The sequence below is a fragment of the Salvia hispanica genome, chromosome 4 (assembly GCF_029641045.1).
Source record: "Salvia hispanica isolate PSC_SH4W2 chromosome 4, Shi_PSC_v1, whole genome shotgun sequence".
In the NCBI taxonomy this organism is placed as follows: Eukaryota; Viridiplantae; Streptophyta; class Magnoliopsida; order Lamiales; family Lamiaceae; genus Salvia; species Salvia hispanica.
In genome coordinates, this window is record NC_142695.1 from 802,773 (window position 1) to 817,473 (window position 14,701).

The 14,701-nt window shown below is 35.1% G+C and overlaps 1 protein-coding gene across 2 annotated transcripts; it reads right to left on the minus strand.

Moving 5' to 3' along the window:
• Positions 1 to 804: 804 nt before the first annotated feature.
• Positions 805 to 11,641, minus strand: NRPD1A (nuclear RNA polymerase D1A). Of its 2 annotated transcripts, XM_089069777.1 has the most exons (21): positions 11,356 to 11,641; positions 11,113 to 11,180; positions 10,333 to 10,438; positions 10,123 to 10,246; positions 9,900 to 10,021; positions 9,272 to 9,322; positions 8,980 to 9,195; positions 7,967 to 8,104; positions 7,757 to 7,852; positions 6,085 to 7,633; positions 5,750 to 6,006; positions 4,776 to 4,945; positions 4,605 to 4,671; positions 4,412 to 4,530; positions 3,535 to 3,674; positions 2,644 to 2,903; positions 2,355 to 2,528; positions 2,096 to 2,233; positions 1,681 to 1,904; positions 1,407 to 1,518; positions 805 to 1,243 (listed from the first exon to the last, which is right to left on the minus strand). In XM_089069777.1, the coding sequence occupies exons 3-21, from the start codon at positions 10,417 to 10,419 to the stop codon at positions 1,058 to 1,060; spliced, it is 4,230 nt and encodes a 1,409-aa protein (XP_088925903.1). In that variant the 5' UTR covers positions 10,420 to 10,438; positions 11,113 to 11,180; positions 11,356 to 11,641; the 3' UTR covers positions 805 to 1,057. The 2 variants fall into 2 exon arrangements, with proteins under 2 accessions (XP_088925903.1, XP_088925902.1); XM_089069776.1 differs by having other exon boundaries at positions 5,750 to 7,633; positions 11,356 to 11,640.
• Positions 11,642 to 14,701: the final 3,060 nt, after the last annotated feature.

Sequence of the window (14,701 nt, forward strand, 5' to 3'; positions counted from 1 at the left end):
AACATTTAAAAAGAATGTACGATAGGGGTGAGCAAAAATATCGAAAACCGAATATCCGCACCGATCAAAACCGAAATTTTGAAATTCGGTTCGGTTTTGAAAATACAAAAATTTCTGTTATTCGGTTCGGGCGGAAAAAAAACCGAAAAAACCAAATAACCGATGTATATTTTAAATATAATATCATATATATTCTATTAATTTAATACATTATATTACTCCCTCCGTTCGTGAAAATTTGTCACTTGTTTCATTTTTCGTCTCTCCCTAAAAATTTGCCACATTCCACTTTTATCATTTTTAGTAGTAGACCCCACATACCACTAATTCATTTTCACTCAAATGTTATTTTAAAACTAATACTCCGTATATAAAAGTAGGACCCACATGCAATTAACTTTTTCAACCCACTTTCTATTACATTTCTTTAAAACTCGCGCCGAGACTAATGGTGCCAAATTTTAAGGAACGGAGGGAGTATGTAATATATATTCTATTAATTTTATATTTTATATTATATATTACTACATTTTTTTTCGGTTTCCTAGGTTTTTCACATAATTTCAGTTTTTTCAATTTAGTTCAGTTTGAAGTTCGATTCAATTTCGGTTTTTCAGGTTCGATTCAGTTTGGGTTTTGAATTAAATTCGATTTTTCAATTTTGGTTCGGTTTAGGGAAAAAACCGAACCGAAACTCGAATACTCACCCCAATATACATGTAGTAAATTGCATATCCATGTCCAGCACATTTGATATATTATAGCAAGGCTCCAATTTTGGAATCGAAATGGATAGAAACAGAATTGCAGTAATTGAGATTGTTAGTATGCAATAAAATTAAGAAACAAGAGAACAATACAACATGAAAATGGATAGCCCTTGAAAGCTTTCCCGTTGGTACTTCCACTAAATATCCCTAGCCTCTATTCAGGCAAAGAACCTTTAGTGGAAGCACCAAAAAGAAGCTTGGGCTATCCAACTCGCAATTATTTATTTCTACACACAACACAATTAACCTACTTTTCGGGTTCGAATTTATTCGTCATTTTTCAGAGACTATTCTACGATGACTGCAGGAGTCGGCGCGACCTTGTTGTTCTTGGTTTGATGTTTCTTGGCCTTGTCGGGAGAAATCATTTCCAGAGCATGATTGATGCATTTGTGGTACGAGAAGTCTTCCTCGCTGCCATCTGTGCGTACCAAGAAAAAGCAGTTCTCTTTGTGCTCTGGATGACGGCCAACCTGAAACACGATGTAGCAGAGAATGAGGTTGGAAGCAACAAGAAAAGGTGTGGATGTGCATTTTTCTGCATCGTTATGTTTACGATCAAAGAGACTAATGTACTGCATATGTATGACAATCGATGAATATTTCTTGAGGTAAGATGCGAAAACTCTTACGTACCTTTACGTCTAAAATGCCAGTTCCGCACTTATCTTGCAATTTCGGATGGAACTTTAGAGCCATCATTGCTGTAGACCTATCTTCTTCATTCAGGCGACGGTTTGCAGGATACCTATGCCGTTTTAAAAGAGAATTTTAATAACCGACTCCAACGGAAACAAAGAGCAAGAGTTGTGAATGTTTTTCTAGTGTCAACGATATTCAAGAAGCAACAAAAGAATAGTGAAAGAGAATTTCAGATTTCAAATAAAAAGTTGGGAAGAGCTTCACATACTCTTTCAGGATACGCTTTAGTTTCCGTGAAACTTTCTGAATCCCAACCACAGTGAAATGCTGCGAGAGCATCTTATGAAGCGAGATCTTTTGCTCCTTTGAGTTGAAATGATAGGAAGCAATAGATTTTCTGTCATGTGGTTTCACCTTAGCATTAGTTTTATCAGACGCAACATGGGTGCTCAGCAGACTGTAAACATCTGTGCGCTCAGCAGGTTCATGTCCCTGATTTATGAACAAAAGAAAAAATCATATAAAGGAAAACGGACAAGAATTATATCGAGGAAATATGACTCCTACAATTAAACACTTACCTTGATACGTTTACTGATCGAGAAAATAAGTAGTTACAAATGTAGTGTTTAAATTGTTTAAAATGCATCTGATGCTTTCAAGGGATGAAAAAGTATCCTTACCTTCCCCTTGTATAAAAGATCGAACTGGCAACCAGTTCCAATAGAAGGGGTTTGTCCCCATGCCAAAGCCTCGAGGCTTCCTTTAAGACCATCGATTTGTTCCCCCTTGGCTGCTTTTATAAAACAATCGCTAGGATTCTGTATTTTGGTTCACAGGTCCACAATAAGTATAAGCAATGCATCAACATTCTCAAAATGGCTAAATATAACAACTAACATTAATGAAGAAAGAGGGAAGAAAAATTGAAAAACTACTAACCAAAAAGCAGGCTTGACTGATGGGTGCGTGAGTACTAGTTTCCTTTCTTTGATGTGCCAGTCCTCTTGAATTTAATGGTGCGAACTCTCCCGTAACTGAAAGGCAATTGGCTGTAACAAATAAATGTTCTGGAAGGATGGACTTGCCAGTGTCACGTATAGCAGCATGCAAGGTCTGCAGTCGAGATACAATATTAGTCAATTAGCCTCATTGCCGTTTTACAGAGCTAAGAATGATACGCACAGTTCATAGCTGAAGTGAATGTTTATAGAGAGAGAAATGAACTCACGGTTACAAAATACTGCCATGCAACATCAATTCCATATGCTTCACAATAGTCGAGAAGAACGTCTGGATGGCTGCGCTCCCAGTCAATTATATTTCTTATAACAAGGCACTTATCAATGAGGGTACTCCAGAACTTGGCCCTCTCACAGTATTCTGATGTGACAACTCGCAAAAAGAGTTCACCTGAAGGGCATCTTGGGAATTTTGAACAATCGGATCCCTCTTTCCATAAGATATCAACCTTCTTGAATTCCGCAAATCCTAATTAATAACAGAAAATATTAGCATAAAAAAGAAGCCCACTAGTCCATAATGACGATGAGTTAGTGAAACTGAAATGTGGGTGCAGCTCCCCAAATGCTACAATGAAATTGTAACTAATACTTGTGAAACTCACAGGCCCAACATGACAGGGTTTTGATCATTTCACGGCCCACACCCCAAAATCATTCCCTTAGGAATTTCTACCATTGCAAATCAAAATACACTTAGAAGAAACCTCGACTCTTTTGTGATCCAGAACCAAAAAATGATCAAGTACCTAGTGAGCCACGCCAATAATCCATAGCCAAAAAATGAACGCGCAACATTTTTGATAAATTTTCAACGGTTCATGATTCTATTTAACATTATCTACGGTCCGGGATGCTTTTTATGATTCTATTTAACATTTTCTACATTCCGAGATGCTTTTTAAGGTTAATCACGATTTCTATCCCTATCTTTAAACAACATCAAGAAAAATGCCCCAACCTACATTCTCTTCAAACCCTCCTCACAAATTCTCTTCATGTAATTCAAGGAATGAAAAAGCTAGCAATGGCATAATAGCAAGAATAAACATGTCCTAAAAAGATTACTGAGCACATAGTGCAGTAGTCCAAGTTGAAACCTTTTACAACAGTTTGAAGAAGGGCAGGTATAATCATATCACGAAGAATGTCCACATCAGGGATATTGGGAATGCTCTCAGTTAATGCAGCAGATATGCAAATTGTAGAGTCAGGGTGAGTGTCAGCTTCAGAACAAACCCTGCCAATCAAGAAACAAGATAAAGACTTCCGTTAGCTCATAAATGAATACCGAGACCCAAAGAAGCTGAAACATGAATTATGTATTCAAACCCTTGGGATAAAGGTCATTGAACCTGCCATCATCTGTTATTTCCTTTTTCTTTTAAATTTCTTAAATCTATGTATTTTGAGTTATGAATAGTTTTCAATCCATGTAGTAGTGTGCACAGAGTTCAGACGGTTATATATATATTTGTCGCTGAACTTGTACCTAGAATAGTTTATACCTTTGCAAGATTTCCTGTCAAGAAAGGCTATAACATCGTATGAAACTACGCGTGGGAAAAACAACTTGTTGAAACTGACCAAGGCATGTGAGTTCTAAGAAAACACAAGATCGCTAACTAACGGAAGTCTCAATACTCCAAGGTAATAATACTGGCATGTCTTTTAATAAATGCCTGGTGCTGGAATAAAAGCAGAAAACATGAGTAGATCTATTCCTAATTTCTCTAGTCCTGCATTTACCACACAAAGAAGAGCATTTGCTAGAAAAACAAACTTTGTAGAGTCTATCTTTGTAATTTCTTTAGCAAATCAGGTAAGGCCACAGATAATATTCTAAACTAGAACACCCAAACCAACGATACAATTACAAGCATAATTTAGACTGTTGTTAACCATATTTCTTAACATATTGATACTTTCTTATGCCCAGTTGACAGATGGACAACCCATCTAAGAGAAGAGACTTACTCGCTAGTTATATGCAACTTCGGAAGATCAAACTTGGATTTGGCTCCATTTAATTTACTATTCGTACGAAGAGCATTGATAATTGAGCGCATTGTCAGCCGCCTCTTGTTGGCGACTTCCTGAATGATCAAAAAAAGAGTCCTGAATAAATATCGAAAGACATAAAACAGCATTATATAACTTATTGTATTACCTTTTTTACGTGAAAATGGCAAGCCCAAGGACTGACACTGGTGCCGGTATTTGTCTTCTTCGAATAGCTAATTGAGAATAGGTATATTTGCCATTAAAGATCAACATAACTCAAATCCATGTCACCACAAGGAAATGCAAAACAAAAAAATCTAACCAAACAAAAGCTTACCATATCCTTATTTCTGAGACTATGTTCGAGAAAGGCAAACACTCCAAATGATTCTTCACTTCTAAAGCTCCATATTCAGAACCATTTGCCCATCTTCTAAGTCTCCGGGATAAAAACAGTGAAGCACTTTTAGAGCCAGTACTCTTTTTCACTCCGCATTCAAGTACTTTCTGTATGGTCAGTTGAGTGAGATTTCGCAATCGTACTTATAACAAACTGAAGTGCTCACACTATGTTCCACAAGCATTAGAAAATGATTCAACGCAGAAGCAGTAAAATATACATACTGACAGAACTTCCTTATTCACACAATGGAAAGAATATGACAATAAAATCTGAAAATGCAATAATTTATGGTTTCTTGTACTACATATTTCTAGACACAGGACCATTGCTATTTAGTTAGCTTTCTACAGTTTATTTAGGAACACTAATCCCTTTTTTTTATTATATCTAACAAAATTTAAATAATTTCTTTCTATCCTTAAAGGAAACAGCAAGATATAGGAACAATATACTTTTACTTGGATTGTTGGGGAAAACAAATCGAAGTTTCTTATAGATATCTGTTTTTGAACAAAAGGTAGCACAAAACTCATCCATCAGAAACCATGATACCTCATTACTAACATATAATACCAATTTAGACTGCCCTATGTACTGAAGAAACAAGTTTATTATTTCATTACTTTAGAACTAGCAACAAAATATGTCCAAAACCTACGGTCGAAGACTGATATAAAAAGCATACAGCATTTTAGTTATGTTCTGTATCTATCCTATCTCTAAACCTAAAGCTAGTCTCTATTTTCCCTAAACTATCTAAGATTGATTTATCATCACATAAGCCTGAGAGGTTGACCACAGTACAATCCATAGGTCAACATTGAACTTGATAATATCATAAAAAATACATATTATGCAAGGATACCAAAGGCAAACTATATGTACTTATCCACAAACGCAGATTGTACCTTTAAATTTAGCATAGGTGACGGTTCTAACACACTGATCGGCTGATCCAGCGCACTGTATAAAACTTCCGTAATGGCGCAAGCCGCAGTTGACCCAACAGGATGACCACCCACATGGCCATCGACATTGGTAAGATTCATCTCCTCGGAGCAATAGTGAAACTGGATAACCTGATTTCCATAGCAACTCCTAACAGTTTCATCATACCCAGTTACTAAATCCCGCATGAAAAACATCAAGCGTCGGTTTAAAGTTCCTGGGATATCAGCATTGCCACCGAAAGATCCGTCACGGGTTGTCAAAGAAAGAACAAAACATTCCTGAGGATTTAAACCTGTTGAGAAGGAGTTGCCAATCATTGTACACGGGATGTAACCCTGCGATGTCTGTAAATCTGGAAGACCCTTCTGGTAGTTCCATGAAGCACAAGACAGGTCACGGGGAACTGAAAAAGATAATGGAGCCAACGAGTGCTGCAACCCCACACACATGCTATGTTGAAATAGTTTTTGCAAATTGCCTTTGCTCCCAGCCTTTAACATAGCTATAAATGAATTACCACTGCCCGAGTACTTGTAAGCTAGACTTTGCATATCCCGAAATACTGCCTTGGCTGCAGAAACTGAGGCCTGAAAAAGTTCTGGTATAGTCTGTTGAGCAATCAAAGTCCTCTCCTTGAGAAAATTTTCCATGTAATCACTCTCTTCAGAGCAATCTACAAGAAAATCTTGGTTGCAACCCACCATTAGCAAACTAGCCTTGGATAGCCTTTCTGCTTCCCGCAAGCCACATGATATTTCGTCTAGAAGATTCATGTGAGACTTAGAGTCATGGGACATGTAAAGGTCTGATAATGAAACAGTGAGTCCCCTCATTGACAACCACTCGCAAAGAACCTCCTGCCCACTGCCTAGGAATTCAAGTGCTCTATCTTTGCAATGTCTTAGAAGGCATTCAAATAGATTCCCACTGGTGTCATTTAACCAAGATGATCCATGGGAAGACGACACAATCTCCCCTTGCCTTATACATACATCATTACATGCAGAAGTGAATTCGAAATCCCTAGGCAAAAGAAGGCTAAACATTTGTTTCCCAGTCCAAAAACGAGCACCAGTTTTAGAATTGATAACAGCTGGCAATACTGGCATACAAGAACTGAACATTTGCAGCTGCTGCATCTTAGCTTTATTCATAATAACTCCATCTTGAAGAGATAGATATGCGGCAGTTAAACTATCTTGACCTAGTGCCAAAAGGTTTCGACCATTCTGTCCATTGGCTAACTGACTTTTTAATGAAACAAGCTCATTGAGCTCTATTCTGGTGTTCAATGACTGGGGAATGTAACCGTGAAGACAATCTCCGTCAAAGTCCCCTTTGAGAGGAGAACATATTAGAGGATTAATGGACAGAACAGAATTGATTGGGAGAATTTTTACGGATAGAGCAATAAGGGAGTGTTGATGAATAGATGGGGGCCTATTAATCAACACAATATCTCCATCAATAAGAGGCCTACGAATGGAATCTCCGGCACGCAACATGTCCTTAAACCATATAGTTCTCCTCTGACCATCCCGAAGTGCTGTAAAGTTCCCCCTTCGGTGAAGCATATAATCACAGCACGGCATCAACTTCTCCCAGTTCCATTCGTTGACATGGTCATTCATAAGCAAATTCTCTGCGACTTGAAAAGGCACGCCAATTTCATGAACCTTAACTCTAGGGTCACCGACAACAACCATACGGAAAGAATGATCTGTTCGCTTTCCAAGTAGCAACTCTTTTATGTTTTTTAGACCTGATGAACTCGAAGCTGACTCATTTCCTGCTTGTTTTTCATATGCTTTCTGCAAGTGTGACAGCTTTTCTGAGCGTATCTGCAGCAGGGGAGGTTTTAAGAAATTAATTTCTCTCATTGAATATGTATATATACATGTGTGTGTGTGTGTGTAAGGTGAGGTTAGCCAAGGTAAGATATATCGTGCGCTCATCTTCCTTGCCTTGGAAAGTTTGTAACGTTCGAGAACACGAGCACTTAGTTCATTGGGTGTGCCTCTAAAATCAAAAAGCTTTCTGTACGCCCTCGTAGTCTCATCCTGTAAATTAGTAAGTAAAGACAGTGTGATCATCAAGGAACAGAAACAGCGGAAAAACATATATAAGTCATGAATGAATGAATGAATTTGAGCAAGGCAGTTATTAACACTTACAACAGTTATGCTCTGACCAAATTCTCTCACTCTGGCACTATTTGGAGTCACCAGCAAGGAGTTCAGAAAGATCAAATTTTTCCTTTTGAAAGAATTTCCCAAAACCTCTGGAGATACATCCTTTAAAATTTCATAAACCTGAAAAGCCAATTGCAGCATAAGCATCAGTTACTAAACTAGGATTGACATGCTTTGAAGTAGTAATAATTTAACAAGGAACTTGTGTGATCAGTTTAAATACTGTTGACATTTAGATACTAAGGCTGGTAAACGAAAACATGGCCCAGTGCATGCTTCTTTCGAAGTAAAAACTAAGTACTAAAATTGTTTTGATTGGTTACTCTAAAATACGCTCAATCAGCGCATGGTCATGATGAAAGTAGTAATATGTATGAGCCACTATTATTTTATTACTCCAGGATGTTCAATCTAGAATGTTTGTCTCCATTAAAGAGTCTACTTATCAACAACTTAAAAATCAAAAATAGAATGGGGTAAACTCTACTGTACAGAAGCAAGGGGGTAGACGCTGAAAGAAATGATTAATACAACTGGATCTGTTATTACAGTAAACCTAGTAGTAGTTCATAATATATTAGAAATACTATTATACTAATGAACTTTAAAATATAGATACGATTATAATAGCAGACTGATCTGGAAAATCTTCAAATAACACCAGCAATACTCCAATTTCTCAAAGTTCTTCCTAAAAAAATGCTATCCAGTGACTCACTACTTCAGTGGAATATTATTTTTATCTGACTATGCCATCCTATTATGAAAGATTGATGTTGTATTGGTAGAAAACAAACAGAATAAAGACAATTGTCCTTATCCAAGCTTTCTATAATATGATTAAATGAGACAAAATTGAAAGGTAGGGGGTAGGGAATGCCACAACAATACTAATGTTTCAGAACTGACAGATATTTGAACCTAAAGCGTGCAATATAACAGAATAGAAGTAGAAAGAAATCCACCCAAACAAAAAGGTCTAGGGACAATCTTACTTGAGCTGGCAATAGAATTCTTTTGTTTGGCGGCTGACTACTGTGGTCTTGAGCTGAATCTTTAGGGAGTATATCCCAATAATCAGAAGCCAGGCACCCATATGAGCTCTTACTCACCAATGCTTCACTAACTTCAGCAATAATTGCACTTTTTGCAAACACGTCTTTTGTAGATACTTTGAATTTCATTTTTGGATAGCCAGCTTTGGATTGCCCCTGTTATTCCAGGTGGAAACATGTTGGTAATAGTCATGTAAAAAGATGCAAAGTACCAGCAGTCAACTGCACTCACAGTACAATATCTGCATTTTCTTGGCTGGTGACTTGAAGCAGAATGCGCATTCTGGTGCATGCAAAAAGAATAAAAACCACAGTTTAGCATTCTGAGAGGATACAAGATTGCTTCCAATAAAATTACAACTTATTTATTTACAAAGTATAATACTATTAAACAAAGTATAAGATGGACATTAATAACATTCATCAACCTAGAGGCAGTTAAACAATGACACTGAGTAAGCTTTCATTGTATAAAGAGCAACATCAGATTTTCTGAATTTTATATGGACCCTTCCCATATATCTTGAAAGTTCCAAGCTATCACTTCCAAGTTTTTACCGTAAGAAATGCCATTCTTTAGCATGACTTGGTTGTAGATTTTGCCTTCAACTATAATCAGATTCAATATCACCTGTTTAGCTAAGACATGTGCTATAAGATAGAGTAACTGATATAATATGAACTTAACTAGCACATGCTTCATTACACTTACTGATATAAGTATAGAATTTGTTTAGATTTTCAGTTAGGAGTAAGAGCAAGAAGGATACAAAGATTGGATTAATATTTGATATGTGTGTATCTGAGAAAATCTAGCAAAAGCAACAAACAACTCTTTTACACTAAGGTTAGTAACTAACCTTAATCTTATTATGCCGAAGAGATTTACACCCTGGACAGATTTTATTAAGGATCTGCGCAACTTCAGACATGAAATAAGGATTTAGGATCGTATATGGAAATTTGATCAAACCAAAATGCCCTGGAAAATAGAGATCAATATGTCAATATCCAATCATAGTTGTATGATAACAGAAAACAGAGATTATAAAGTAGCATTACAGCTCTTCAACCCCTAGTTACCTTCACAGTCCCTTGAATATTTGGCACCACAGGTGGTGCATTCAGTAGCATTTGACGTAGGGAGCCCCAATGCAGCATCCGACACTTCATTGACTGTTCCGACGACCATTGCTGATAGTTTTCCCTAAAATTGCCAATGCATTAACAAAAGTTAGGTTTTTTTATGAGCATCTAAAACTAATCATATCAAATGTGAGATGGACCACTTACAGCATCTTCATCAGATAAAATACTCAAACGAACTCCCTTCAGCCGACCTGATGTAACTTGCTGAACTTCAGGCAACCCATTATCCATTGAAGTCCGTATTTTTTCCCTTGAGATTAAAAACCATACAGGTAAGTCGATTCCTTAATTCAATCACATTAGGCATATGAACAAGTAATAGCCTACCCTGAGAAAAAATTGATCCTGACTTATACTAACACTACTTTAAGAATACGACCCCAGCTTAAAAGAGGATAATCAAGAAAAAACGAATCATCATCGTTGCTTTAGTGCTTGTAATCCACATGCATCCTTATGATTTTCCATATCATTACATCATCCTTTACATTAACCAACACCACTCAACAATCAGTTATTTCATCTCACACAGAAACAGTTAAAAGCTCATTCCAGAATTCAATCTCAATCAGAATATGAAATCAAAAGGACTTCTTCTACTTAAAGGAAATCAAAAGATAATAAGGAAAAAACAAGCATCATGATTACTTCACTACTTGTAAATCCACATGCATCCCCATGACTTTCCATATCATCACATCACACCATCCCTCACATTAATCCACACCACAGACATTCCATCTCATACAGAAACAGTCACACCTCAACTCCAATTTGGTGGTCAAAAGCACATAGGCATCATCTCACATTGCAAAAAACCACACAAATTCAGAATTGCATGCACAAGCCACAAGATAATCACACTCCATCTCCATCCAACACAAACATGAATGACAGAATAACACATCCTCTGATCCTCATTACCTTCAGTCGCCGGAACAGTCAACCGCGAAGCAAAATCCGTCCACCACTCAATGCATCCAACTCAACTCCTAATCAAAAAAACACACGATCATCCACAGCATTGACAACCAACCGCAATTCACCACGATTCAGAAAAAACACAACACAACAGAAACGTTTACACATAAAAATCAAGCTCATCAATTTGCCGCGTACAAAAAAAAAAAAATTGAAGACATCAGAAACATTGCTTTGCCTCCTCACCTAATGCTTCACTTGTTTCCCCTTGCCTCTCCTCTCCTCTCCGCACCGAACTCCCTTGCTTGGCTGTGATCCTAGAGAGAGAAAGAGACGGGGAAGCGAGAGGAGAATGGGAGAGATTCTTCGATTAATGGTGCGGCAGAGTGTTATATAGTGTGTGTGTGCGCTTTTTGAAGAGGGAATCAATGGAGGGATTTAGGAAATAAATATGTGGAGACAAATTTGTAAATAATTGGTAAAAGCGATGGCAGTAAACGAGGCCAGGCTCGGCTAACGAGGGCTTTGGCTCATTACGGGTTAACCGTCCAATAATCGAACCAATCGAGTTGAGTCGAGTCGAGTAACGACCAATTACTAGAGTATTAGTTTAAGCAAGTTTTTTCGGATGGAATCGAATTGGATTGCATTCGTATATCTCTATATTTTGGGATTTTGGTTTGCTTTGGTTCGATTTTTTTCTATAAAAGCTTAAGTAAAGTTGTTAAAACATTGGAATGAATACATTTTTGCTTCTTTTTTCTTTTTCTTTTTCTTTTCCTTTTCTATTTTTAGAATGAAGATATTAATTTCTATGAATTGGTATACAGATTAGGTTTTAATGGTTGATAACACCATCAATTTTATGGTAAATGTTTCAACATTTTGTTATCAAAAGGTTGTCAAATTTCACAATTTATGTAAGTTTGTTTGAGACTAATGTTAGAAAAAAAATTGTAATACTTTGTTCGAATGATTATATAGGATTTTAGATTGATAATTGTATACGTTTTACGGTTTAAAAAAGAAAGGATGTATGTTGTTAAGGTGAATAGCAAGTTCTTCTAAGATGAGATGTTTTGTTAAAAAAATGCATATTTTCTTGAATACGTACATAGTCTTGTGTGTTTCAGATCATTCATAAGTATAATCCAGATTATCTTTACCGTTGATTTTATAGTTTTTTTTTTGTGTAGTGGAATAGTTATGATACCAAGGGTGAAATTGCCACTTTTTGGAACATGTATTTGATGGCAGGTAGCATTTATTATGTGATGAATAGTTTGGTGGATGACATAAATAAGATTGAAGAATAATTAGATAGTTTATTTATATTTAGATGTAAGAATATAAATTTACTATTGTATTTGGAGAAGTGAGAAAATTTATTATATTTCATTAATTTCATTTTTTTTATACTTTTTTTTTCCAATGGCTAAACTTACGAGTGGGAATTACCCCCTCTGAATTAGCGCTGCATCGGGAGTGGCGCGTGGCAAGCTGGCTCGCGCCTCACCTCTCTGCACTGAGCCACATGACGAGACAAGTAGCCTGTAACGAGATCTTGCTCTCGTATCATCTAATCCAAAATGGCTCAACCGTTATGGGTGTCGGGTGCCCTAACCCCTTTTCTCTTTATAAAATCTAATGAAATATTCAAGGATGATGATAAAAGCATCGATCCAAGACCAATTCATCTTCCTTTAAAGCTTTTTTCATAAAAGTTTGCCTTTTTCTCAAATACAGTCTGCGGTGGGCCCTCAGGTTCTATAGCCATTTCCAGAACTTGATTTCTTAATTTTGATTGGATGTGTAATTATTGTGTTATTATGCCAAATTATGGATACCATAAAGTGATGTACTATTATGCCAAATTATTGTTGTTTTATTATGCCAAATTATATTTTCGTCTGATTTAAAGTTATATATTATTCTCCTTAGCTTTATTATATTTTTTTAATATAATAAATGAAATTTTAAAACAGATATTTTTACTTTAAAAATATAATATACTATCATTATAAATGAAATATCATAAAAAAATATCACTTTGAGTTTACACATAGAAAGTATTTATATATTTATATTCATTTTTCAAATTAATGACAGATTCCAAATGGGGAATAAATAGAAATATTTGAATTATTATGGCTTTAATTATTTTATATCTTTTGTTTCAGTTTATAATTTTGCCTATTTGGTTGATTTTGGCGGACTCAATAAGAGCCAGAGAGGTGCTTTAAGCTCATATATTATGTTTTCTAAAAAATTATTTATATAGCATCGTTGATTTATTGGTATTTTGTACTATGAATCATCATTTTATAAAAAAAATTATCTTCACAATAAAATACTTAATCCGTTTCGGTTAAGATGACAATTTTTTTTAGTTTGTTCCAAAACATGATACATTTTTTATTTTTTGAAACAATAAATTTAATTTTCTCTCTAATTAATGCATTCAACCATTTTTCCAATTAAATATTCAACCACTTTTCCCTTTTCATTTAAACTTTCACCAGCTTTTTAAAACCATATTTCTATTTTCAGAAACAATAAATTAACTTTCTTATTCCAATTAATACACACGATCACTTTTTTCCTTCCCAATTAAATACTTTAATTGTCTTTCTCGAAATTCCAAATTGATATACACTCATAAATAATACTAGTACTATAAGTTTATGTATATTGCTAATTGGTATAAATATATACAATTGAATTACGATAAAAATAAAATTTAGGTGTATTCTTCAATTCTTCCATTCTATTTGTTGTGTTCTTTTGGTATTCAATAAATCATCAAGGAAGTTTACTTTTTATTGTGTTCCAAATAGAATCCAAATCTAAAATTTGACACTATTAAACAAAATAGTTGGCTATCAAATTTTGATGCTAACTGGAGTAATTATATATATAAAAAAGAAAAACTATTTTTGGATCAATTATTGGCGAAAGTATTTTTTTTTTCTCTTGATATCGACTTTTTGAGATTTCTTTTGGGGAGATAAAAAGTTGAGAGCAGATTCTTCTGTCACTCCCTTTCTAAAAATATATTCTGATTCAATCTTGGTGGATATCATTAAATGTAGATGTTTGATTTCGAAAATAATATGATTCTCATTTTTTTTATTAATCGATTTGCCATAAATGTGTACAAATGCTTGCCCACATTTTCTCAACTGGAAAATTCTATCATAGTCAAAATAGCCACAAATGATTCAAAATCACTAAATGGTGTCATAAAGGCAGGATCATGGTATAAAGATAAAATGTCTTTGTCATATTATTGGATATATTTATAATTTAGTACTATTATCTTTTATTTTATTTATTTTTAAACTTGCAACATTTTATGCATCTATTGAAACTACAATAAAAGTTATAATATTTAATAGTATACAATAAATATTGATATATTGCACCAATGCAACAAATCATACTTATCCTTAAGTTGTATAGTTCATTATTCATTCAAAAAAATAGATAGAAAATTGGACAATATAATAAGACATTAATGAAATGTGATTTTAGAAGCCAAAGTTGTATAGTTCATTATTCATTCAAAAAATAGATAGAAAATTGGACAATA